We start from the raw sequence: 26,587 nt of genomic DNA on the forward strand, positions 1-26,587 counted from the left end.
AAATCCCCAGGGCAAGTCACAGAGCAAAGAAATTAGCTATACGCAAGGACTTTCTGGGAGTCAGTGCTATCTTGAGAGGGAACAGACACTTTTGATAGGTAGTGAGCTCCTCATTTATGGAAACTTGCAGTCAGGGGCTGAAAGCCTCTGCCAGGGTGCCGCCCAAGGTCGGGCCTTGCTTGGGGGTGGGGCCGGGCCGCCTGGATTTGAAAGGGTGGGGGCTGCGAAAGGCGTTGGAGAAAGAGTAGGCCTGTGTGTGCGTGTGTGTGCGCGCGCGGGCGTGTGTGGGGGAGTCCCCCTAAGAGTGCCCAGGCCCAGCCTGACACCCAAGTGGCTGGTGTGGCGGGGCTGGGCTGGGCGGGGCGAGGCCAGCGGCGGGCAAGAAGGCGGGCTCGAGGGCGGGGAGCAGCGCGGAAGCCCAGCCACATAAAGAAACCGGCGACGCGACAGGGGCGGCTCTTTCCTGGGTGGGGTTTCTGAAGTCGTGGCCCGTTAGCAGGAAGCCGAACAGTTGCCCCAGCGCTAGAGAGGGACCCAATCTGAGCCTCCAGCCCCCAGAGTCTGTGCTGTCCGTACTGTGTTCTCAGCGCTGCCACACAGCTCCTAGCCGAACTTTATCAACTCTGCCACTTTTGCAGTCACCATGCCTAAGACGGTGAGTACAGGGGATGTGCGCTGCCGCCCTAGGGGCTGTAGCAGACTCTAGTAACCCCCTGCTTATGGTTATGGGCTTGGCCAGCCATCCGCCCACTCAGAACGCCGCGCAGTCCGCTGAGGCCTGGGTTGGGGAGGAGCGAGAATGGAGTCCTTGTCTGGTGAGCCCTCTTGTGTGAGTGGGTACCAGGCTAGAAGTGGACAGGGCGGGACCGGCCTCTTTCTCAGATTCCAGTTTCCGGCGGCATGTGGGATGAGGCAGTAGGGAAGGTTCCTTGGGGACCCCGAGGTCTCCTCTTGCTCCTGATGCTCTGCCGGGGCAGGGGAGGGAAACCCTTCCTCCAGTTCAGGAATTGGCGCCTTTCTGGGGACAAGGCTGCTTTGGTCCAGGAGAGTCCATGGGAAAGGTGTAGGAAGTGCAGTGGGCTGATCCAGCACCCTCTTTCACCTTTCTCAGTCTCCCCTGGAGACTCCATATGTTTTCGACTATTAGAGGAGAAAGAGTTGGCAGAGGAGAGAGTTGTGGAGGGACTCAACAGATGCTGTTTGCTTCCATCCAGGATCACTAATACTTCACTTGGAGGAGGAGGTCTACTTTACTTCCTAGTGTGGAAGACTGGTTTCTTCCTCTATCTACCGACAGATTCTTGCCCTTCCCATTGCTTAATAGTTCTCTGTCTCCTTCTATCCCATCCAGATTGTTCTGTAAGGTGTGGATTCTCCCCGGTAGGGCCACACCTTTCTAGAATGGTGGTAGCTTCTACGATTTGATCTCCACCCCGCTGGCTGTTAGGAGAAGAGCAGAAGCCTCCTGGGAGTGGGGCCTAGGGAGGCCGGATGCCCAGAAGGGAGGGGCATGGGAGGGGTGTGCCTGAATAATGAGTCCTACTTGCTTTTGTGCAAGTCATACCAAGAGGTTTCTGGAGCCCTTCTCTTGTTCAGGAAAGCCTAGTGACCACCCTGGCTTGCCTCCCTAAGGCCAAGAAGCTTGTGCTTCCCGATCCCTCTCCCTAGAGGATTGTCTGAGCCTTGTAGTGCTGAGATAGTGACTAGTAGCTCTGAGAAGGTCCAAGGGTCCCTGGAGGAGAGAAGTGGGGGGCTGGTTCATTGGGTGTATGCTGATTTTGGTTGCCACGTTGCTATAGTCCAGCCTTTCTGCCAAGTCATTCTTGTCTTTTCAAAACCCTATTAGAAACACCAAGTTTTCAACAAGCATGTGCTTCTACATTCTCTCTTTTTAAAATTGCTCATGGTTTTATGACATGGAGTTTTTCCGCCTCCCCCAATACACATAAAATGATAGAGAATGGTTTTGAAAAGAGAGAGGGAAAAAAAAAAGCCCACTGTTTCTGCCAACACAGAAGATTATAAAGATCCTTACAGGAGACTCTTCTTCAGTTTATCTCTCTGTGGGTGGTTTTACCTAAATAGATTGGTGGATCTCTGAGAACAGACTTTGCCCCACAATCTCTCTTCACTACTGGCATCCTTCATCCTCAATTCTAAAATATCTCACCTTTAAATACAACTTGATGGGCCTGGAAATTGTCTCAAAGTTGCCTTAACCATCCCATCTCAGTCAAAAGTGGTGAAGAAGATAGCCTGGTGATCCTTTTCCTGGGCTTGGAAAGAGCCTGGAGAATGAGATGTTTGAGGTCAGGCCTAGGGTACTGAAGGTACCTGAATACTGAAAGTATTTTTATGCAGATTGTCTGAAACTTGAATCAGATTGGAAGGAGAGGGCTGAATTTTGATAGTCTGAAAGCTTTGGAGAATTTTCCATACTGTTCAGTTCAAGGAATAGTCAACTTTTAGGAGAAACAACTATATCATGCCTATTAAGACCATAGAATCTTGACCTGAAAAGGACCTCTGAGACTCTCTAGTGCAACTTTCTTCCTCTCCCCACTCCACTATTTCTCTTTTAACTAATGGGGATATTGGGCTTACAGAAAAGAACCTAAGAGTACATGGTGACATAACCAAGACTGGGGCCCAGACTCTTTGATGCTTATCTCAAGGACCCTTCTTTCTGCCTCAGTGACAAGGTTCTTTTTTTTATATATTTTTTAAAGTTTTTTATTTTATTCATTTGGCAGAGAGAGAAGAGAGAGAGAGAGAGAGATCACAAGTAGGTGGAGAGGCAGGCAGAGGGGGAGGGGGAAGCAGGCCCTCCGCTGAACAGAAAGCTCAATGCAGGGCTCCATCCCAGGACCCTGAGATTACAACCGGAGCCGAAGGCAGAGGCTTAACCCACTGAGCCACCCAGGCACCCTGTGACTAGGTTCTTGAAGTTGAGTCCTCTCTCCTGCCCAAAGCAAACTGCCCCTGTTCTTAGGACTTCCTGGTCCTCAGATAAAAGGAGGTAGATAATTCAGACATAGTGACGTCGGCATTTGGTGGTCTCCTGTTGAGAGTTGGGGGTTTTACAAGGTGCCTCCTGTTACTTTTCTCATTCCTCATCCCAATACTGAGGCATCCAGGAGCATATACTAGTTCACTGCATGCCAGCTAGTAACTTTAATGGAGGAAGAAAATTCCCTATTTGCCGCTCCTCCTTCTCTAGTTAGGCTATTAGGCTACTTCTGGATTATGACAGATAGGGAAGGGTAGTGGAAAAATCAAATCCGTTCATTCATATGAACTATGTCTATAGTCTGTCCAGAGTTGGTTGCACTTTTACATCCAATTGTCTCCCTTAGTCAACCCAACCTTTGTTAAATCTGTTAAAACATGCTTCTCTGTACCCTCTCCCTGCCAATTCTTGGATTCTGCTTCTAGTTGCCAGTTTCCTAAGTCTGCCAGAATGAAGAAGCTTATTAACTGACATCTACACTTTCTGCTAAGACAGTTGTTAAAAAAACAAAAAACAAAAAACAACTTTTCCCTTCTCTGCCCTCTTTAAATTTTTTTTAGGTCACAAAGTCTTTGGGAGTTTTTGATCTACCAGAAAGAGATTGTTTTGAATTTTCAAGGTTTTCTTGAGTTTTTGGTTTGTTAGAGTTGAAAAGGCTCTTCACAACTGTCAAGTCTAACCCTTCTAATTTATAGAGGGGGGGGAAATGAGGCCCACAGATAAGGAGGACCTGACCTAGAATAGTATAGCACATCAGTAGCAAAGCCAGAACTTGAATTTAAGTCTTAGAGTATCAGTTTGGTAAGATCTTTTCAATTTGCTGAATTTTTAACCCTAGCTCAGCAGGTCAGGGGGAAGGTTATCAAATGATTGTTGATAGGACCATCCATGTGAGCAGATGTAGCATCCACCTCCTTAAAGTATTTGAAGGCTTCTGGATCTGCATTCAGCTAAACTTTAACAGGGACTGTGTGGACTGTTTATTCTCCTGCCATTCCTAGCATTGCTTGAGCCACTCGAGTGGCACTGAAATGGTACTTTGTGAATAGAAGGAAGAATCTCAGTTTTTAACTCTTGAACCAACCCTGCCTACAGACTTCAGGGTGGGGCAAAAGATTAGGAATGGAGGTTATATGTGAGAGAGGGCAGCTCTGGATCCTGCATCTCTCCACCTCTGTTTCTCCAGTTCATTCAGCCCTTTGTGGAAGCATGGATGATAGAGCAGGAACCATCCTGGGGATTTTCTTTAGGCTGTTCCTTGAACAGCCCTTTGGGCAGAGAGGTGCTGGTGGGGTAGGAGGACACTTGAAGGTATCAACTAATCTGTACTTAGTTTTGTAGAGGGGAGAGTTTCTCTGTGAGTGGATGACAGAGGCAGTACTGACCACTACTCTGCTAGCTCTCCATTATTATCTAGCTGCCTATAACAATAGCTTTGTTTTAGTCGAGTTATTTTTATTTTTTTCTCTTCCCCCTCTTAGGAGAGTGCTTTCCTGGATGGTGAAGTGATATTTAGAGGTCATCCATCTGGTCTATCTCGCTGACTCTAAATCCAATTCTATAGATGACAGCTACACTTATTCTGAACTCTGTTCTGCTAGTGTTGCTTGGCAACAGTCTATGTAGGTTCATCTGTATCTTCTTGGGAGTCCCCCTCATTGGAATTTCCAGACTCATGGTCCCCAGAGAGGAGAATATTTGGCTACCACCACAATCAGGGTTGGGCCTTTAATGGCTAGAGTTGATGAAAATTGGCATTATTACAGGTTGGGAACAGTGTGTTTCTGATTTTTCAAAGATAGAACTGAGTTTATTATGTACATCTGTCCCAACTCACAGTATTCTTTCTGCTACCACTCTTTCTGCCCCACTCTTCTGCCTCCTCCCCAAAAAGAGTACAAAGATGGTCTCCTTTGGGCCAGTCTAGTGGTCAAGAGGAGAGGTGGTCTTGTCGTGATTGGCTGGCTTTGCTATTCATCCCTCCAATTTCATGCTTGATAGAGCTGAAAAACTTTTCAATTTTAGGTTTGGATTTGTGGTATAGGAACAGTCACTTGAAGGGTAGCTCAGGACTCCATTGATTTGGAAATTGGCAAATAACACTGACCTGGGAATTTTTCTTCTTCTCTTTCTATGTAGGAAGAACATCTTCCCTGTCCTCAATAAAGTGATCCAAATGAAGTAAATATTTAGACAAATCCTTTCTTTAGGCTCTCAGTCTCTCCCAATTTGTCATGAAGGAATTGTAAAAGTAATAAGGACACTTAGGGACTTTTCCGGTACTGATATCTTTGAGAGCCTTGATGATACAATTTCAAGCCTCCCATTTCTATGTTTTTTCCTTCAGACATTTTATTTTCCTCAAAATTTGAGTGCCTTCTATACCAGGCAGTGTGCTAGGCTTTGCTGGGAATACACAGTTCATCAGCACTTGCTAGAATGTACCTTCTTTTCCCCCCTACACCTCTGGAGTACTGTTTTTTTTTTAAGATTTTATTTATTAATTTGACAGACAGTGCTCAAGCAGGGGGAGCAGCAGAGGGAGAGGGAGAAGCAAGCTCCCCGCTGAGCAGGGAGCCTACTGTGGGATTCGATCTCAGGACCTGAGCTGAAAGCAGAGGCCCAACCATCTGAGCCACCCAGGTACCCCTGGAGTACTGTTTTTTCTTGGGTGTTGACTTCAGAATGGAGTTTCTAGCTTGGGAGTTGGTTTGTTTCATTAGTAGCTCTAACAGAAACACTGGCATGAGCCATAGAGCAAATGACCTGGCCTTAAACATTTAGTTCTACCTTTATGTTTTAGGTGGGGTCAGCAAAAGTCAGAAAAGGGAAGTGATATGAGTAAATAGTAATAAGGTTGGGACTAAAACCCAAGTTGGCTGGCCCCCAGTGTAGGGGAGGATTTTTTTTTTAAAGACTCATTTATTTTAGAGAGAACATGACCCGTGCTGAAATCAAGTGTCAGATGCCCACCTGACTGAGCCACCTAGGTGCCCCTAGGGAAGGAAATTTTAAGGTCTGCCTTCTAAGTCGCACTTGGTGCAGGGTGCTCAGTGTTTCCTACCTCTTTGCTGGGGCTGACTTGACCGTAGTGTTATTATGGTAATGGGAAGAGCAATTCTTTCTGAGTGTTTAGAGCTGACCTCAGAGGTTATATGGAGATAGCTCAGGCTCTGACAGTGCCTTTGGGACTGTTTGTAACACTTACCAGGAAGGTAAATGTTTTTTTGCTCTGTTTGCAATGAGTGGTAGAAAACAGATGTATGTGTTGAAGGGAAGAAGAGAACAGTCTAGCCACATTTTCTTGCTTGAGACTGGGCCTCTATTCTCCTTAAAGTCTTTATGGATAGGGGTTATTTCTTTTGTGTATTCATAGCTAGAGGAGTCGGTCATCTTGTCCAGGATCACATGAAGTTGGAAAGCAGAATTTGGGTTTCCCAGTTACTAAGTTAGTGGTCTCTCACTAACTTGCCTATCTTGGAAGAATGACTATTCACCAAGGTGACACAGACTTCCAGAGAATTGGTTCTGTGGTGATTAAATTAACAAGATAGCTGCAGTAGAGTTCCCCTAAATAGCTTCTGCTGTAGCAGGTTTCAGTCAGTGGGTGACTCAGTTTTTCTGGGGCCCCAGAATGACTGTTTTCTCTTCCTGCTCACTCCTCACCCACATTATTGCTTTCTCTTTGCCTTCTTAAATTTTGAGTTCTGACATCTCTGTATCTGACTCAATGCTCCAGCTTGACCTGTTCCATGAATTAGGAGAACATTATGGTACTTTGGTCGAAGTAGTTGCTGCTGTAGCAGATATTTGAATTCAGACTGGAGTCTCCTGGCCTCAGCCCCTCACTACTCACCTCTAGGTATTGTAGGCCAATCCTAAGGTAGGTAGAGAGCTAAAAAAAATCCTTTTCATGACTTCATAGAAAGGTAGCATAGAGTAGTGGGGAAAGCACAGCTTCTGGAATCAGACTGCTTAGACTCAAATCTGAGCTCTGTGACCAATTAGTTGTGCAGCCTTGGGCAATTTACTTACCTTGTGTGCCTCATTTTCCTCCACTGTAAAGTGAAGATAATAGTAGTGCCTATTTCATAGGGTTGTTCTGAGGCTTAAATGAGGCAATTTTTGTGAAGTGCTTAGAGCTGTGCCTAGCATCTACTAAGTTAGATGCAAATGTTTGTTATGATTACTTATGGAACTGAGCTACTATATGCCCAACGTTGTGCCAGGTATAAGAAGGGTAAGAAAGAAAGCAGGCAGTTGTATTCTCACAATTTATTGAGTGTTTACTAGGTACTATTTACTGTGAGAGAAACAAATAAATGAATGGAGCTGCCTTCATAGATCTCCTATTTAATTGGAGATTTAGGGCTAAGTCACTTAAAAACATTTTGACAAAAATAAATTTACATGGCATTTTCTGTAGATTTTGAGAAGAAGGGGTTTTAATGGGACATGAACAGGGCTTTGAAGGAAGTGTATACTTGGGAGCAGGGACTGTTCTGAGTGGGAGAGGACGTGGTTTTGGCACATGGACATAAACCCTAGTCTAGTGCTCTCTTGAAAGTGATTTTGGGGGATTCTGGGTGGCTCATTTGGTTAGCTATATGTCTTCAGCTCAGGTCATGATCCCAGGGTCCTGGGATCAAGCCCTGAATTGAGCTCCCTGATCAGTGGGGTGTCTGCTTCTCTCTCTCTCTCCCCCAGCTCATGCTTACACTCTCTCTCAAATAAATAAATAAAATCTTAAAAAGAAGAAAGTGAGTTTGTCTGAAATGAAGGAATCATTGAGGTGTTTCAAGGACAGTGACAGAGTACCTGTAAGCATAGACCAAGTTACTCTTTGTAAGGTCAGTTAGAGCCAATAGTTCTGAAGGAGTTTGTTGGGGAAAACTTCACCTTGGGTTTTCTAGAATTGGGTGAATTAACTGAAATAAAGATTATTGTCTTTGTTGCCCATGTAGATATTTTGTGTGGCAGAGTATCAGTCAGGGCCTAATGACTAATCTGAGATGGAGTTGTAGGACGGGGGTCAAGGTAATAGTGTCATCTATTTAAGTGTCATCAGTTAAGCTGTACAAACCTTTGCGATCTTTGAGGGTGTTTTAAAAAATGTTTTATTTATTTATTTATTTTAGAGTAGGGGAGGCATAAGTAGGGGGAGAGGCCAAGGGAGAAAGAGAGAATCTCAAGCAGATTCTTCACTGAGACTGGAGCCCACTGGGGAGCTCAATCTCATGATCCTGAGATCATGACCTGAGCTGAAATCAAGAGTTAGACACTTAACAGACTGAGCAACCCAGGCATCCCACTACTATCTTCAAGGGTTTTAAGTGAGCAAAACTCCTCTCCAAACATCCTTGCTGATATACCTGGGAGATTAATAACTCAGAAATTCCTATGCCGAGAACAAAAGTCACTTAACCTCTTTGCCTTTGAGGCATCCATTCATCCGTTGAAGGGTGCCTTTGAAATTTTCTTTTCTCTAACATGAGACTGTCAATAATAACAAAAATACGTAACCAGAGTAGATCAGAGGCCTCTTCCTCAGGTTTCTTACTCCTCTTGGCACCTGGACCATGGTGGATCTGGAATATGCTTAGTGAGAACATCTGGCATTTTGCTTCAGAGTTATGCTATACCTCTCTGTTGGTACTTGAAAAGCTGTTCCAGAAGAGCCTGAGGGTGGGCCTGGGGAAAACCTCTTTTGGTTATCTTTCTCTTTGCCATAGCCTGGGCATTTTCCTAAGGTTGGGAGTTTGCCTCCTGGCCTTAGGCCAGTTGCCAGAGGAAACCAATGACTAAACGCTTCCTCCCTGTGACGTCAGCTTTTGGAACCTTTCCTGATGATTCCTTACCAGTCAAGTATGCCTTATTTGGTATTTTTTCCCCCCTCAAATGCCCTTTACCACCTCAACTAGTCCCCTGTTCTTTTTTGCTACAGAGAATGCCTTTCTCAAGTTTATGTAGTGCCACCTGCAAACTTTTTTTTTTTTTTTTTTGCCTTAGTATAGGGCTTGCTTGGAGTGGGTGGTTGAGGCTCTTTGATGGAGGTGAGGGAGAGGTGGGAGAGAAGAGAGAAAGATGGGAGAGCTCTGGAATAACTGTGATTTCTGCCTTCATTTTTTTCTTTCTTTCTTTCTTTCTTTTTTTTTTTTTTTTTTAAATCTCTGCAAGCTCTTTTGACCCAGTCTGGTCACCTCTGTCTAGCTTCTTATTTTGATCTCTGACAGCCTAGGTAGTCCTGCTTAACCTAAAAAGGCTCAGAGTGTTGGGGGAGGGTGGGGTCATCCTGGCCCCCTCAGCATCTTAAACTATTCCTTTGGAGTAGGTAAAGCCTTCCAGTTAATAAATTCTTTGTGTGCCCTTTGTATGCATAAGCTTCTGACTTGGCTCTCCTGAGTGGAATGGGTCTGATGTCCCTCTGCCTCCCGTCCTCAGTTCTGAGTTTTCTAGCCCTAGGTTAAAAGAGCTGAACTTTCTGACATTTAAACCTTGACATACTGTCTGGGTGGTTTTTTTCTTAGTGCTTTTTAATAGAAATGGTGCAATGAAAAAAATAGTATACTTAAAAAGGATATCTGCTTCTTAGTCTCTGCCTGTGTGACCTTGAGCAAGTCATTTCTGTGGGCTATAGTCTTAATATCTGTTTAAAGAGAACATTGGTTTTTCCTGAAATTCTTACTATTTGTGCTCAATCTTTAAGAAGATAATAAGGCTTCTTGGAAAGAGCGTTAACAAAAGAGAGAGCAGTGACTATTTGGAGAAGTTGTCCTTTCTTTACAATGACACTGGGAACATTATTTTCGCCCCCAACTATCCATGCGTAAGTAACCCTCTTTATTTCAGTGAGCTCTGCTTATACTAGGTTTTTGATCCACCTACCCCAGAACTCACTGTGGGCATCCTGGTTTGGAGAGACAACTGTTGGCTAAGTGCCTTGGGTGGGGCCTTGGAGCCCAGCCTGCAAACCACAATTGCTGGCTATTTTAGGTCGTTGGTGAATCCAAGAAGAATAGAAGACCCTGGAATTGGTCATTGTTCCACCAGGGAAGGGGGAGGCGAAGAAACAAACCAAAACTGAATGCAAATGAGATTTGACTTCCTTTACTCCCTTCCTCCACAACATCCCTCTTCTTAGGGCTATGAAGTTGCTTTTGGCCAAGTCTTAAATTAAGACCTTAAAAGGAAGGTCCCCTTCCTTTTCCTCTGTCTGAGTCACTGATATCTATATTGCCCTTGCATGGGGAGAGCTAGGTGATGTGGGCTTGGGAGGAATTTTTAAGGGAGATTGCCACATGCCTGGTGTTGAGCCTTCAACTGGCCCTGTATTTTGCGAATATGGCTTTCTTTGGTGTTAGACCTGTGGATCAAAAGAGAGTATTTTCTGAATTTCCCATCAAGGCCTAATGGGCTGATATGGCATAAGCAAGTTCCTAGAAATGATGTGGTCTTGGCTGGATTTGTTTTCACCCATCTTCTTCTTCCTCTTTATTGACATTTTGTATAGTTATTATTTATGAATAAAGGATATCAACCACCTAGGAGTTGTCCACAAATTTGATCTTCACTTACCCTGAGTTCCCAGTAGGGAGGTTATAATAGAAGTATTTTGGTGTTTGTCTTCCTTTGGGAACAAGTTCCTAGACAGCTTAACTGAAGAAAACTTAGTTGGGTAGAGCTAGGTAGTGCTTTTGGCTGGAAGATTCTTCCTCAAAATTGGGCTGAAATATCCTCCAGGCTGTGTAGGAGCTTTCTGCTGGGTACAGCCACCTTGTTGTCAGCCTTTCCTTTCTAGAGACCTCTCAGGTGGTAGAGTAGAATGACTGTTCATGAAGGAGAGTAAGCAAGCAGGTGGATGACTGAGAAGGGGAGAAGGAAAAAGAGGAGTCAAATGGAAGAAGAGTAGTTATTTTTATATTTCCCCTTTTTTTTAAAAAAAATATTTTTTTAAAATTTCTTTTCAGTGTTCCAGAATTCATTGTTTATGCACCACACCCACTGTTCCATGCAATACGTGCCCTCCATAATAACCACCACCAGGCTCACCCAAATTCCCACCCCTGCCAAACCCTCAGTTTGTTCCTCAAAGTTGACAGTCTCTCATTTCCCCCTCCCATTTCCCCCAACGCCCTTCTCCTCTCCATCTCCCCATGTCCTCCATGTTATTCCTTATGCTCCACAAGTAAGCAAAACAAAATGATAATTGACTCTCTGTGCTTGACTTATTTCACTCAGCATAATCTCTTCTAGTCCCATCCATGTTGATACAAAAGTTGGGTATTTATTCTTCTTTGATGGAGGCATAATACTCTGTAGTATATACGGACCATATCTTCTTCATCCATTCATCCATTGAAGGGTGTCTTTGTTCTTTCCACAGTTTGGTGACTGTGACCATTGCTGCTATGAACATTGGGGTACAAATGGCCCTCCTTTTCACTACATTTGTATCTTTGGGGTAAACACCCAGTAGTGCAATTGGAAGGTCATAGGGAAACTCTATTTTTAATTTCTTAAGGAATCTCCACACTGTTTTCCAAAGTGGCTGCACCAACTTGCATTCCCACCAACAGTGTAAGAAGGTTCCCTTTTCTCCACATCCTCTCCAACACATGTTGTTTACTGTCTTGTTAATTTTGGCCATTCTAACTAGTGTAAGGTGGTATCTCAATGTGGTTTTGATTTGAATCTCCCTGATGGCTAGTGATGTTGAACATTTTTTCATGTGTCTGTTAGCCATTATATTTCCCCTTTTTATAAAACACAACATGACATATGACAGAGTTTAGTAAGTGGAGAAATCTTCCATTAAACCCCACCATTTAACATAGTAAGTATTATTTATTTATATTTCTTGTCATAGCTCATATAATAATTTTCCATTGTGCAGTCACTGTATATATAAAAAAGTACTACTACTTTATCTTTACTTAATATATCACTAAAAGCTTAAGTAAATGCTGCTTAGTTTTCGAAAATGAACACTTTCATGGTTTTATAAAATTCCATCCAATGGCTATGCCATAGTTTACTATTACTCTTTTGGGAGTCATTTAGATTAGTCCCAGCATTTGCCAGTATTTATAACACTGCAGTGAATGTGAGGAAGAGAAAATCTAAACCCCTTAGCATGATATATACATAGAAAGCCATTTGATGCCTGGATCCATCCTAGCTTACTTTCTGGACTTACCTCCCCAGATGGATGCTGTATTATGGGCTTGTGGGATCAAGGTTTTCTAAGTAAGCTATACCTTTTATACCTTTCAGCTCTAGCATATGTCTTCCCTTTCAGTTTGAAACATCAAGTGTGTCTTCTTCACCTCCCTCCACTCCATGTCACCTCCACTGGAAACTTTCTTTAATACTCCTAGGTAGTTAGTATTTGTTGTACCATCCTCTGTGTGTGGACTGTACTTCCTTTATAAGAACTTCTGTTATGATATTTAACATGTGGTGTTGCAGCCATTAGGCTCTCAGACTTTTTCCTTCAGTAAACTCATGGACTTGAAAACTTCTAACTACTCTGCCTCAAGAAGGGGATCTTTGTCCAGGTGGAGGTGGTTAGGGATGGACAGGTCTTTGAAGAATGTATAGTCAGTGGCAGACATAGAGAGAGAGAGAAGCAGCAATAATGTATGCAAGGGATCCAAGAGTGTTGAATTAGAACCTAGTAGGACATACAAGACAATAGTAATAGAAAAAATACACCTTGGAGGAGGGAAAGATAATTAACACCTACAGGGCAGAGATGCTCCTTGAGAGAGTTTTGTTGGCCTTGACCCACCAGTGCAAACTTCTTAAACAGTCCAGATCTCAGTTTCCTATCTGTGATATGGAAAGAGTAATAAGACCCTACTTCTTAGGGTTATGGCAAAGATTCAGGCACTAATGCATCTGAAACTGCTCTGTGAGGTGTGGGGTACAGAGGAGGGAAGGTAGGCTGAGGCTATCCCAGAATTTTTCTGGTTGTCCTCTTAAAGTTCTTTCCTTGTGTGTTCCCTATTAAGCTTCTGAGCCCAGAAAGACAGATGCTATGGTTTCCCTGAGCAAGACCCACAGCTTTGTACTTTAGTAGAAGGTATGCAGGGAAGTCCCATTCATGTAAGCAGGGTGGCTCCAGCTGGCCCTAGTCAAGAATAGCCCCAAGGGGCTGGAAAGGGAGGTGCCACCTTCTCTCTAGCTCTATAACATCAAATGGATGGTACTACAGTAGAAGTTTTCAGCTGGAGGTGGAGGTATTTATAGAAGCTGCAGTGAAGCTGGGTACCTTTCAGGCCTCCTGGCCCCAAACCTGCCATGGATAGAAGGAAGGGTATCTGTGTCTGTCACTGACTATATATTATTCAAAGGCTTGCCCATCCACCTGTCTTGGGCAAATAGCTCATGGGCAACCATCCAAGCCAGATTCAAGGTCTTTGGATGTGTTTTGTTTTCTCCACATACTACTGTGGCTTTTTGCTGCTGTTGTGGCCATTTGAAAACCCTTAAGTAACCCAGGACTTTGTTTTCTAGAGGAAACAAATTATATGAACCTATGGAAGATCTATTAATTATAAAGTACAACAAGGGGAAGGATTTGCTCAAGGTCCCATAGTCAGGGACAGAATCAGGTCTTAAAGCCAGGACTCTCAGGAGTGTGTTCCTTCTATTCTATCAGCTTATGCCACTAAGAATGTAAACTTCATGAGAACAGGGAGAGTTTCCCACTACTCATTGTATCCCAGTACCTAGTACAATGCCTGGCATAGAGGAGGTACTCAAAAAATATATGTTGAATAGATGCATTAATAGCTACTATTGTCAAGTTGGATTGTGTTTCACAGACTTCTTTGGCTAAGTCTACTAGAAAGCCAAACAACAATTTCAGTGGTGCACTGGAAATTACCTAATATAAACCCAGCTGGGCCCTGGAAGAAGCTGAGTAGTGCCAAGGAAAGGGGAGGAGTAGTCCCTCTTGTGTACCTTAGAGAACCTGTTTACCTGTGAGCAGTCAGCTAGTTCACAGACAATTCCCATTCACCGTTTTATGTCTTCACAAAATATTGGTAGCATCACAAGGGAGAATATTTGAATCAAAGTTTTTGGTGGATTCTATAGCAGCCATGCAGACATTTCTATATGCCTTTGTGAAGCAACCTACACTTTGGTTCTGGAGTACATATTTGAAACATTACCCAATTTTTAAATATTTTTTATATTTATTCATTTGAGAGAGATACAGAGACAGAGCACAAGCAAGGGGAGAGCCAGAGGGGGAGGGAGAAGCAGACTCCATGATGAGCCAGGATCCCAACGTGGGGCCTGATCCCAGGACCTGGAGCTCATGACCTGAGCCTAAGGCAGATGCTTAACCATCTGAGCCACCCAGTTTTAAAATTTACCCCTACCCAATTTTTAAATTTAATTTTTGTGTGTGTGTGTGCTGCTTACTGTGCTATAGCCAGCAGGCAGGGATGCCTTGTATTATCTAATCCTTAGAGGTATGTGCTCCTGAGGTTTAGGGATTGAGTTGACTCCTATGCTCAGGGATGGGCAGGACCAGGCACAGATCAAGGAAGATAGCAGGGAAGATCTATAGATCATCATTTTGGGGCACTCAACATCTGTGTTCTCCTGTTGCCACTGTTGCCACCACCACTGCCACCACCATTACCTTTGCTGCCTTAGGGCCCAGAATGGCAATTCTTTGCAGAATAGGGCATATTTTAATCAAGGTCAGCTAATCAGGGGAACAATAGAAGGTACTCTTTTTCCTACCCATTTTTGAGAGTAAGGTGTGGCTAGCATTTGGGAGATTTAGGTTGAAGCCTACTAGATACAGTTGGGTGCTCCAAAATAGGTAAGTTCCTCTGAAGGTCATCTTGTCTTTAAATAATTTCTCCATCTGTTCTTAAAGTGCTGAGATAGATACCATATAGGGTATATTAACAGTCTGTGCTACTTGGTAGGGCATAGTTTAAAAGACTATTACAATTTATGATTTGGCTTTTTTTATTATTAAACTAAGATATATTTGCTGTGAGAAATGAAATAGTACAAAAAAAGGAGAATTCCTTGTCTTCTGACCTGACTATTCTTTAGAGATAACAACCATTTATCTGAACTTACAGTCCTTTGTAAATGTATTTATACACATATGATTTTAAATACATGCATAACACAAATACATACTGTTCTGCATTTTTTTACTTATTTTGTGGTGGCCATCTTTTCATGTCAAATCATGTTTTAATGTCTATATGATGAACTCATTAATAAACAAGTTATCAAATGGGTGGAACACATAAAATCTACATGAAAGAAAAGGACCCATATTCTTTGTTTAGTGGAAAATGAAGAAGATATTTTATTTACCTGCCAGAGAAAGAAAGGCTTATTGGAGAAGGCGGGAATTGTGGACCATTCTGTTAGCATGAAGGATAGGATGAGGAAAGTTATTTCCCTTTCCAAGCCCCTCATCTCAAGATTGCTGTGCTTTCATCTGTGTGTAAATAATCTTAGTGGAATGCCTAGCAAGTAGGTAAACCACTTCCCTCTGTTTTATGTGGACCCTTTCTCTTGCATTTTTGCCACTTTGGAGTAGCTTGAGTCCAAACAGTACCTGACTGAGAACCCTGTTTCCTAGAAGACCTCTAGCTGCCTTAGTTGTTTAAGGTTAAGGAAAGTAGCTGTGTGTGTGTGTGTGTGTGTGTGTGTGTGTGTGTGTTTGCATAGTAGGTGGGGTAGTGGTGGTGGTCACATGCCTTTCCAGTTCTCCCCAGAGAAGAGCATTGAAGTTGGATTAGAATCCTCCCCACCACTCATAGGTATCAGGGATCTTGTTCAGGTTGCAGAAAAGTGGAACTTTGCAGAGTATTCAGTTATAATTAAGCCATCTGGTTGAAGAGTTGAGGAAGATAGTGATTTTTGAATTACAAATATATATATACACTATATTTTGAAAACAAATTTAGCCTAGTATCTGCCCCTGGTCTTAGAAGCTTGCTAGCTTGAAGATACCGATCATGTTGAAAGGAGCCAGACCCAATGAGGACAAGCAGAAATTCCCGGATATGCAAGATATCTTCTGCCCACTCATGGCATGCCCCTCCCTTCTCTTGTCTCTTAGTTCCCAGACTTTCATAGTGGATAGAACAGAGTTTCTGCTTGTCCAGCCTTTAATCCTAAAGCCTCTGACACCAGAGGTTAACCTTGATTCAGACAGACCTACAGGCTGCAGCAGGTGCCATCGCCTTCTTCTTTAGATAAACAGGAAGCTGCCTGAAGATTCTGAGTGATTGGAACTTTCTGAATCTTATGGAGCAAGGAGAGCAAGGCTCTGAGAGAGAACTCCAAAAAGGGAAAGGAGATGACACTTGGGATACTTTATTCTTTGGGCTACTTGGGTCAAAAATATCTTCAGGAATTTACTGTAGGCCAAGCTTGCAAGAAGTTCTGTATTTTAGCATATTGGTTGTGTGATCTCAGGGAAGTCCCTTAACCTCCCTGTGCCTCCCATTCTTCATTAGTAAAGTGGAGATGATAATGCTAGCCTCAGAGTTGGTGGGAAACTTAGATAAGATAAAACTGGAAAACGCTCAAATGTTAATTCTGTAGAAAATAAACATACAGGATTCAAGTCCTCAGAGATGCTTAAGTCACGTTTTAACAGCCTCTGTTGACAAAGGTAGTAGAGTCCCAGTGGATGAAAGACTTTAACCTCATCATTAAGAATGGTTATCCTTAAAAGGGTAAGCCTCAGTTACTAGGAAGAGTTCATTCCCGTGAAACAACTCATTTATAAACCATCCAGGACCAGTGATGCATTGCCATATAATCAGCTCTCAACTAACCATAACAACACTTTTTTTAAAAATTTATTTTCAGCATAACAGTATTCATTATTTTTTCACCACACCCAGTGCTCCATGCAATCCATGCCCTCTATAATACCCACCACCTGGTACCCCGACCACCCACCCCCCACCCCTTCAAAACCCTCAGATTGTTTTTCAGAGTCCATAGTCTCTCATGGTTCACCTCCCCTTCCAATTTCCCCCAACTCTCTTCTCCTCTCTGACTCCCCTTGTCCTCCATGCTATTTGTTATGCTCCACAAATAAGTGAAACCATATGACTCTCTGCTTGACTTATTTCACTCAGCATAATTTCTTCCAGTCCCGTCCATGTTGCTACTTTCTTCTTCCAGTTACCTACACTGGCTTTCCTAAGCCATGTAAGCCCAGGGAATGCAAACTCTCTTTGCTCTTCTTACAGTCCAAACAAGAATAATTAGTTAGGGAAATAAAGTCCAAACAATTCCCCATACATAAAGTGGTTAGAGTGCTACTGCTGAGTTGTCCGTAGGGTATTACACTTTTTTTTAATGCTATTTTTCCACTTTATTCTAGGAAATACTTTTTATTTATTTTTATTTTTTTTAGTAAGCTTATAGTTTGTATTTTCTTAAACTTTTTTAAAATTTTTTCAGTGTTCCAAGATTCACTGATTATGCATCATACCCAGTGCTCCATGCAATATGTGCCCTCCTTAATACTTAACCACCAGGCTCACCCAACTCCCCACATCCTCCCCTCCAAAACTCTCAGTTTGTTTCTCAGAGTCCACAGTCTGTCATGGTTCTTCTTACCCTCTGATTTTCCCCAACTCCCTTCTCCTTCTCCCAGTGTCCTCTGTGTTATTACTTATGCTCCACAAGTAAGTGAAACCATATGATAATTGACCCTCTCTGCTTGACTTATTTCACTCATCATAATCTCCTCCAGTCTCATCCATGTGGATACAAAAGTTGGGTATTCATCCTTTCTGATGGAGGCATAATATACCATGGTATATATGGACCATATCTTCTTTATCCATTCATCTGTTGAAGGGCACTTTATCCATTCATCTGTTGAAGTGTATCTTGGCTCTTTCCACAGTTTGGCAACTGTGGCCATTGCTGCTATGAACATTGAGGTACAGATGGCCCTTCTTTTCACTACATCTGTATCTTTGGGGTAAATACCCAGTAGTGCAATTGCAGGATCATAGGGTAGCTCTATTTTTAATTTCTTAAGGATTCTTCATACTGTGGCTGCACCAACTTGCATTCCCACCAACAATGTAAGAGGAGGATTCCCCTTTCTCCACGTCCTCTCCAACACTTGTTGTTTCTTGTCTTGCTAATTTTGGTCATTCTAACTGGTGTAAGTAAGGTGGTATCTCAATGTAGTTTTGATTTGAATTTTCCTGAAGGCTAATGATGATGAACATTTTTTTGGGTGTTGAGTTTGAGGAGTTCTTTATGGATCTTGGATATCAGCCCTTTGTCTGTGGTGTCATTTGCAAATATCTTCTCCCATTCTGTGGGTTGCCTTTTTGTTCTGTTGACTGTTTCTTTTGCTGTGCAGAAGTTTTGTTCTTGATGAAGTCCCAAAACTTCATTTTCACTTTGTTTCCTTTGCATTTTGATAGATGCTTTGAAAGAAGTTGCTGTAGCCAGTGTCGAAGAGGTTACTGCCTATGTTCTCCTCTAGGATTTTCATAGATTCCTGCCTCACGTTGAGGTCTTTTATCCATTTTGAATTTATCTTTGTGTATGGTGTAAGAGAATGGTCATGTTTCCTCAATACATAGCTGTCCAATTTTCCCAGCACCATTTATTGAAGAGACTATCTTTTTTCCATTGGACATTTTTTCCTGCTTTGTCAATTATTTGACCATAGAGTTGCAGGTCCATATCTGGGCTCTCTACTCTGTTCCACTGGTCTCTGTGTCTGTTTTTGTGCAGGTGACATGGCACTTTATGTGGAAAACCCAGAAGACTCCATCTCCAAACTACTAGAATTCACTTAGCAATTCAGTAATGTGGCAGGATACAGAATCAATCTACAGAAATCAGTTGCTTTCTTACATGCTAACAATGAAAACTCAGAAAGGGAAATTAAAGAATCAATTCCATTTACTATAGCACCAAGAACCACAAGATACTTAAGAATAAACCTAACCAAAAATGTAAAGGATCAGTACTTGAGGAACTACAGAATGCTCATAAAAGAAATTGAAGAAGACATAAAATGATGAAAAAGAATTCCATGCTCGTGCAGGAGAATAAATACTGTTAATATATCTATACTGCCCAGAGCAATCTATACTTTCAATGCCATCCCGATCAAAATTCCACCAGCGTTTTTGAAAATGCTGGAACAAATAATCCTAAAAATTTGTATGGAACCAGATAAGACCCTGAATTGCTAAGGAAATGTTGAAAAAGAAAAAGAAAACTGGGGGCATCATGTTGCCTGATTTCAAGCTTTACTACAAAGCTGTGATCACCAAGACAACATGGTACTGGCATAGGGTATTACTCTTATGCTGATGTGGATAACTGACCTTAACCAAAAGGAAAACAGTGAACTTGGATTCTGAAACAAGGAAAGAAATAAGCTTCTACTTTCCTGACCATTTGTGCCCTCAGTAGCATCCTTCTAGGCTATGAACTCAGATAGGGGTACCAAATTTATAAGACTGGGATTGACAGAGGGAGGTATCCTTTCAAAGAGTGGAGATAGAAGAGACCATGCATAAGATTGTCCTACATAGGACATTATTCCAGCATTCTACATTATTCCAAGGGGGTTTGAACCGTTCTCCTTTCCACACTCTATTGGGATTCAACCTTTGTCAAGGGAGCCAAGACTGAAGAAATCTTGATAAAGCTTTTAGAGACCCATCTAGGTGAGTTCTTCTGAAACCTCTAGCTGTTGAACAGCCCAGAAAAAGGAATGCTTGGGTGAGGAAGCTAGGAGGAAGTTATAAATTAAGAGGATAGCTATCTTTTCTCCACATAGTTCCCTGTTTAAAACAACCTTGACAGATGTGAATTGAAGGAATCCTTTTACAGGTTGGCTAGTATTGCCCTGCAATTATTTTCCAGTGTTCCTAGCTTTACTTATCCCTTGCCTGGACAAAAACAAAACAAAGAAAAACAAAACAAAACAAAGCAAAACAACAACAACAAAAAAACAAGGTCTCCAACACAAATACTGATAATTCTCTGTGTTTGTGATATGCATCATAGCTGTCAAAACCCTTTTTACCAGTGTTATGTCATTTGATATTTATTAGCTCTCTCCAGTTGACAGGTTAGGAATTATTGTCCCCCTATTTTCATATGGGAACACAGACTCTACAAAAATTACTCAGCTAATGAATAAGGGAGATAGGACTTGAGTGGGAAACAGAAGACTTTAGCTTTAGACTCTGCATAAGGTGGAGTATGGGAAGGGGAGATAAATGTTGTTTCACCGAGGCCTGAACTTAAGCTCTAGTCGTAGTTAGGCCAGAGTTCTAAGACTAAAAAGGAAGTTTCAGGCTTAAACATGAGGTACTTCCCCTGTACCAATAGTTGCTCAACCTCCCTTTAGTTTCTCCTTCTAATATATCACTAATCAAGAATAAAGTTTAGAGAGAATTCTAGTAATTGAGATTGGTGTGTGGATGGCCATCTGTCAGTTGTTTATGTTCTGCCCGTTTGGGGTCTAGCCTGACTCTTCTTTTGTAGCTGGTATCCTGTGTCTCCCTTCTTGCTAGTGTCAAACCACTGCTTTCAAGTCTAGTCAAGCTTTCCACCTAGTTGAGCCAGTAACTTACTTGGTTTTGCCTTACTTCTGAACACATAGATGTTGCCTGCAGTGAGAATTGTTTGGGGACTGCTTTGACCTAGCTAATGTAGCATCTTGTTTGTACCTTGGGATCATGAACATTGGTCCAACTTGTTGAATGGAGGAGGTGCTGGGGAATTGTGAGAAGAGCACCCTTCTGGAGTTGAAGAGATGGAGTTTTGTCTGGGCTCTGCTGCTAGCTTTCCAGAGTACCATTGGCCTTTTGGGGCCATAGTCTGTTCTACAAGGAGTTGGTTTGCCTAATCTCTGAGGGCCATTCCTGTTCTGAAAGTCTGTGATTTACTCAGAAATGTTATATTCCCCTGACAGTGGACATGGGTCTGCTCACCTTGAGTAGAAGGTTGGTGGCTGCTTCTTCTTCTTCTTCTTCTTTTTCTTCTTCTTCTTCTTCTTCTTCTTCTTCTTCTTCTTCTTCTTCTTCTTCTTCTTCTTCTTCTTCTTCTTCTTCTTCTTCTTCTTCTTCTTCTTTTCAAATAATGCATCCATTGGCTGGGATTGCATTTTTTTATGTTATGTTAGTCATCATAGAGTACATCATTCATTTTTGATATAGCATTCAATGATTCATTATTTGCATATAACACCCAGTGTTCCTTACAACACATGTCCTCCTTAATACCCATCACCACAAGCTTCTTCTATGGTAGGAAAAGGGATTATGTTTCAAGTCCTCCCTGGGGCCCAAGAAGGTGTTTAATGTGGAGACCCAGGCAATTCCAGGAGGACATCTTGGTTTCTTTTCACCCACCAGCCTCCAAAAGAACTTTTTATTTGGGAAGAAAGGTGACTAGGAGCTTTAGGGTGGATATAACACATACTGCATTCTGTGGGACCCAATAAGTATATCTTTTCACTACTAGATGGGGAACCCTTTGAAGTAAGGGCTCGTCATAATCTTTGTGTTCTCAGTACCCAGTACTCTGCCCCACACTTTGCAGGTACTCAATAACTGCTGGGTTTTCTTCTCCTATTTATACCTTGAGTCAGACTAGATTCTCTGGAAACCTTCCATCTCCAGAGGGAAGAATCTAGAAGAAATGGGGAGAAAAGGGTTACATCTGAGTATTGGCCATCAGTGGTACCCCTTGTATCCAGAAGCCCACAGTTCTTAGTAGTAGCTGATTTAAAGGTATATATGCTTTCAGACATACATATTTTTCTTTTCTTTCTTTTTTTCTACAGAAGGGGTAAATGTGAGGATCTGGGGCATGGAGTGGGAGGTCAGAAGGTGGACTTCTGCATGGTTGTTTTTTCTCACCACTTCCTTATGAGAGAAGTACTAACTGGACCCTGAGTTAGACCTAGTCCAGAGGAGAAAGGCTTGTGTGCAGTGTTGACTACTAATAGAGGTCTTTAGCCTTGGAACTTTGTGGTTGGCACTAATTTCATTTATTTTAATTTCTTTTCAGTGTTCCAGAATTCATTGTTTATGCACCACACCCAGTGTTCCATGCAATACGTGCCCTCTATAATACCCACGACCAGGCTCACCCAACCCCCCAACCCCCTCCAAAACCTTCAGTTTGTTTCTCAGAGTCCACAGTCTCTCGTGGTTCATCCCCCCCTCCAATTTCCTCCAACTCACTTCTCCTCTCCATCTCCCCATGTCCTCCATGTTATTCCTTATGTTCCACAAGTAAGCGAAACTATATGACAATTGACTCTCTCTGCTTGACTTATTTCACTCAGCATAATCTCCTCCAGTCTCATCCATATTGATACAAAAGTTGGGTATTCATGCTTTCTGATGGAGACATAATATTCCATGGTATATATGGACCATAGTTTCTTTATCCATTCATCTGTTGAAGGGCATCTTGGTTCTTTCCACAGTTTGACAACTGTGGCTATTGCTGCTATGAACACTGGGGTATAGATGGCCCTTCTTTTCACTACATCTGTATCTTTGGGGTAATTACCCAGTAGTGCAATTGCAGGGTCATAGGGAAGCTCTATTTTTAATTTCTTGAGGAATCTCCACACTGTTTTCCAAAGTGGCCAGGTGGGATTTATCCATGGGTTGCAGGGTTGGTTCAACATTTGCAAATCAATCAATGTGATAGAACAAATCAATAAGAGAAGAGAGAAGAACCACATGGTCCTCTCAATTGATGCAGAAAAAGCATTTGACAAAATACAACATCTGTTCCTGATTAAAACAATTCAATATATAGGGATAGAAGGAATATTCCTCAACTTCATAAAATCTATCTATGAAAAACCCACAGTGAATATCATCCTCAATGGGGAAAAGCTGATGACAACCTTCCCTTCGAGATCAGGAACATGGCAAGGATGCTCACTCTCGCCACTGTTGTTCACCATAGTAGTAGAAGTCCTAGCAACAGCAATCAGACAACAAAAAGAAATAAAAGGTATTCAAATTGGCAATGAAGAAGTCAAACTCTCTCTCTTCACAGATGACATGATACTTTATATGGAATACCCAAAAGAAATTGAGGAAGACACAAAAAGATGGAAAATCATTCTATGCTCATGGATTGGAAGAATAAACATTGTTAAAATGTCTATACTGCCTAGAACAATCTATACTTTCAGTGCCATTCCAATACAAATTACACCGGCATTTTTCAAATAGCTGGAACAAACAATCCTAAAATTTGTATGGAATCAGAAGAGACCCTGAATTGCTAAGGAAAGGTTGAAAAAGAAAAACAAAGCTGGGAGTATCACGTTGCCTGATTTCAAGCTTTACTATCAAGCTGTGATCACCAAGATAGCATGGTACCGGCACAAAAACAGACACATAGACCAGTGGAACAGAGTAGAGAGCCCAGATATGGACCCTCAACTTTATGGTCAAATAATCTTCGACAAAGCAGGAAAAAATATACAGTGGAAAACAGTTTCTTCACTAATTGCATTTTTTTTAATTTCTTTTCAGCGTAACAGTATTCATTGTCTTTGCCACACCCAGTGCTCCATGCATTTCATGCCCTCTCTAATACCTATCACCTGGTTCCCCCAACCTCCCACCCCCCGCCCCTTCAAAACTCTCAGATTGTTTTTCAGAGTCCATAGTCTCTCATGGTTCACCTCCCCTACCAATTTCCCTCAACTCCCTTCTCCTCTCCATCTCTCCTTGTCCTCCATGCTATTTGTTATGCTCCACAAATAAGTGAAACCTAATTTCATTCTTAGCTCTCCTTCCCACTGAGTTAGATGTCTCTGCCTTGATTTCTTTTTATTCTTTAAACCTTTGCTAAGGGGATAGGGAGGGAAGCAAGCCATACATGTCTGTTTCCTTTTTGAACCCTTAATAGGGCAGCTGGGCCGGTCCCTTTCTTCTTTCTTCTTCATGCATGCCTCTTGTTCTTCAAGGCCTGGGGTTTGAGCCAGAGGCCTAGGGGCTAGGTACTCCATGGCTCAGCTCCTGGCCTGGGGCCTACTACTGAGGGTGATCTGTATTAACCAGGGCCTTTCTGTTACGTGAATGAGCCTTTGGGGAAGATGGTTAGTGCTCTAAGCTTACTGCTTATTTTTTTCCCAGTGCTTTTACTTAGGAAGGAAGTAACCTACTGTGTATGATTGTTTGGGCCAGTTATCTTTGGCTAACTTTTGGATAAGACCCTTGATGCCCATGTTTTATAGAAAGTAGAATGTTATGAGAGGTGTTAGTCCAGATTTGAGGCCTTACTGATAGTGAGTAGAGTTACTAGCCTGACAAGTATTGGTCCAGTTTAGAAGTTGGCAAACTTGTTTGGGTCCTATTTATTGTGTGTATTGTAAGAATAGGTTTCAAAAAAAAAAAACCTGCTAAAAAGAGAAAAAAGGGGTGTCTGAGTGGCTCAGTGGGTTAAAGCCTCTGCCTTCAGCTCAGGTCACGATCTCAGGGTCCTGGGATTGAGCCCCACATCGGCTTTCTGCTCAGCCAGGAACCTGCCTAACCTCCCCCGCCCGCCACCTGCCTCTCTGCCTACTTGTGATTTCTGTCTGTCAAATAAATAAATAAAATCTTTAAAAAAATAAAAATAAAAAGAGAAAAAAAAATAGAATATGCAACAGAGACCATATGTGGCTCATAGAAACAGTTTGCCTATCCCTGATAGTCTGTGCTTTATACTACCAGTTTATTATGTACCAATTTTTTTAAGATTTTATTTATTTATTGGACACAGAGAAATCACAAGTAGGCAGAGAGGCAGGCAGAGAGAGAGGGGGAAGCAGGATCCCTGCAGAGCAGATAGCCCAATGTAGGGCTTGATCCCAGGACCCTGCGATCATGACCTGAGCTGAAGGTAGAGGCTTAACCCACTGGGCCACCCAGGCACCTCTATATACCAATTTCTTATAAACTCACGACACCATTATAACAGTGTCTATAGTCACCAAATTCCTGAGCCATGCACCCATATGGTAGACCTCTGAATCCTGATTTATAGGGTTGAATCCCGATTTATAGTTACAGGGTTGTTTGTAGCCAGCCCCTTCCATATTTGTTACTAACTAACCAAACCATTCTGTCTCCTTCTGATGTAATTTGGGGCCTTAGTCACTAGGGTTAGAATTAAAATTGTATCCTCAGAGCAAAAAGACCCTGATAGATGATAGTTTTCTTCCAGCTCATCATTCCTATGATCAGATGGCCCTGAATCTGATAAGTATGCAGCTGCTGTTGATAGTAATTAGGGAGATTTGAAAAAGAAAACACAAAGTCCAAAGCTATACTCAACAGTGGATTCCAGAGCTGGGACTGTCTCTTCCTATTCCTTCCACCACACTTTATTTTTGGCTTTGCTGAGCCTCCTAAAATCCAGTCTGGCTTTTTTTTTTTAATTTTTCAATTTATTTATTTTCAGAAAAACAGTATTCATTATTTTTTCACCACACCCAGTGCTCCATGCAATCCTTGCCCTCTATAATACCCACCACCTGGTACCAGTCTGGCTTTTTGAGAAGATACATCCTTTGTGTTTTTCTGAGACCATGCCTAAACAGAAGGTACTTTTGAAGTATGACACAGAAACTCTTTGGAGTTATGGGAATGACACAGTACGGCTCTAGTGATAGGCTTATTGGGACACAGAGACATTCCCAGCTCTATCTGTAGCCCTTACATCTAGTGTTCTGGGGGCTTCCACTATGTTAGCTGTTGTGTGTTTATGTGAGTACATGTCTATTTGGGCACCTGTGCCTCTTCATGCCAAAACTTTGGGAATCCACAGAGAGAATGTGGTGCCAAGACTGAGTCACTCTTCTGTAAAGGTCAGAGTTTTAAAAGGGGTTGTACCAGATTTGCTCTGGAATGCTTTTTCTTTTTCCTTCTGCTGTGTCTACCCTTTGCCAAACACACCAAGAGTTATGGATGGATACACACCCAACTCCAGACTACTAGGGAGACTCAACCACTGAGCTTCCTGACCTGAGGTGATCAGGGCACAAGGGGTAAACAGCATTCATCAGAACTGCTCTTCTTCTCCCCTTCCCTAAAGTCATCCGACTCTACACTTCTATCCAACACATAGAAGACCTGTGGAATATGCAAAGATGTTTCTGTCCTTAATTACTGAAGCATATTTGTGAATAGTCAGTGAGTAAAGTTAGTTTAAATTGTTCTAATATGACAATCGATGGTAAGCATTCCAAGTAGAGTTGCTTCAGGTTTTCCTGTAACTTTTTGGGTGGGGGTCTGGTCAACATTGTTTAAGGTGACTTGAGAGAAAAGAAGCGTGGTAGCCACAATATAAATTAAGTAGGTCAGTTATAAAGGATCATTTTCAACTACTATTTATAGGTGTATGACCTTAGGTTAGGCATTGACTCTTTCTTAACCTGAGTTTTCCATTTTAAAAATGTGGGTAACAGTGATACCCACTTCCTTGGCATTTGTGAGAGAGAAAATAGCTTGCAAGTGTGAAAGTACATCTAGGAGGGTGCCTGGAATA

The 26,587-nt window shown here is 42.3% G+C and overlaps 1 protein-coding gene across 1 annotated transcript in view; it reads left to right on the plus strand.

The window, feature by feature from the left end:
* Positions 1-420: 420 nt before the first annotated feature.
* Positions 421-26,587, plus strand: part of MSN (moesin) — a 78,749-nt gene continuing 52,582 nt past the window's right edge. The window contains exon 1 of the mRNA XM_032329644.1: positions 421-655. Coding sequence (XP_032185535.1) covers positions 644-655 — 12 coding nt within the window. The 5' untranslated portion in view covers positions 421-643. The remainder of the gene's footprint in view (positions 656-26,587) is intronic.

The sequence above is a fragment of the Mustela erminea genome, chromosome X (assembly GCF_009829155.1).
Source record: "Mustela erminea isolate mMusErm1 chromosome X, mMusErm1.Pri, whole genome shotgun sequence".
Lineage (NCBI taxonomy): Eukaryota > Metazoa > Chordata > Mammalia > Carnivora > Mustelidae > Mustela > Mustela erminea.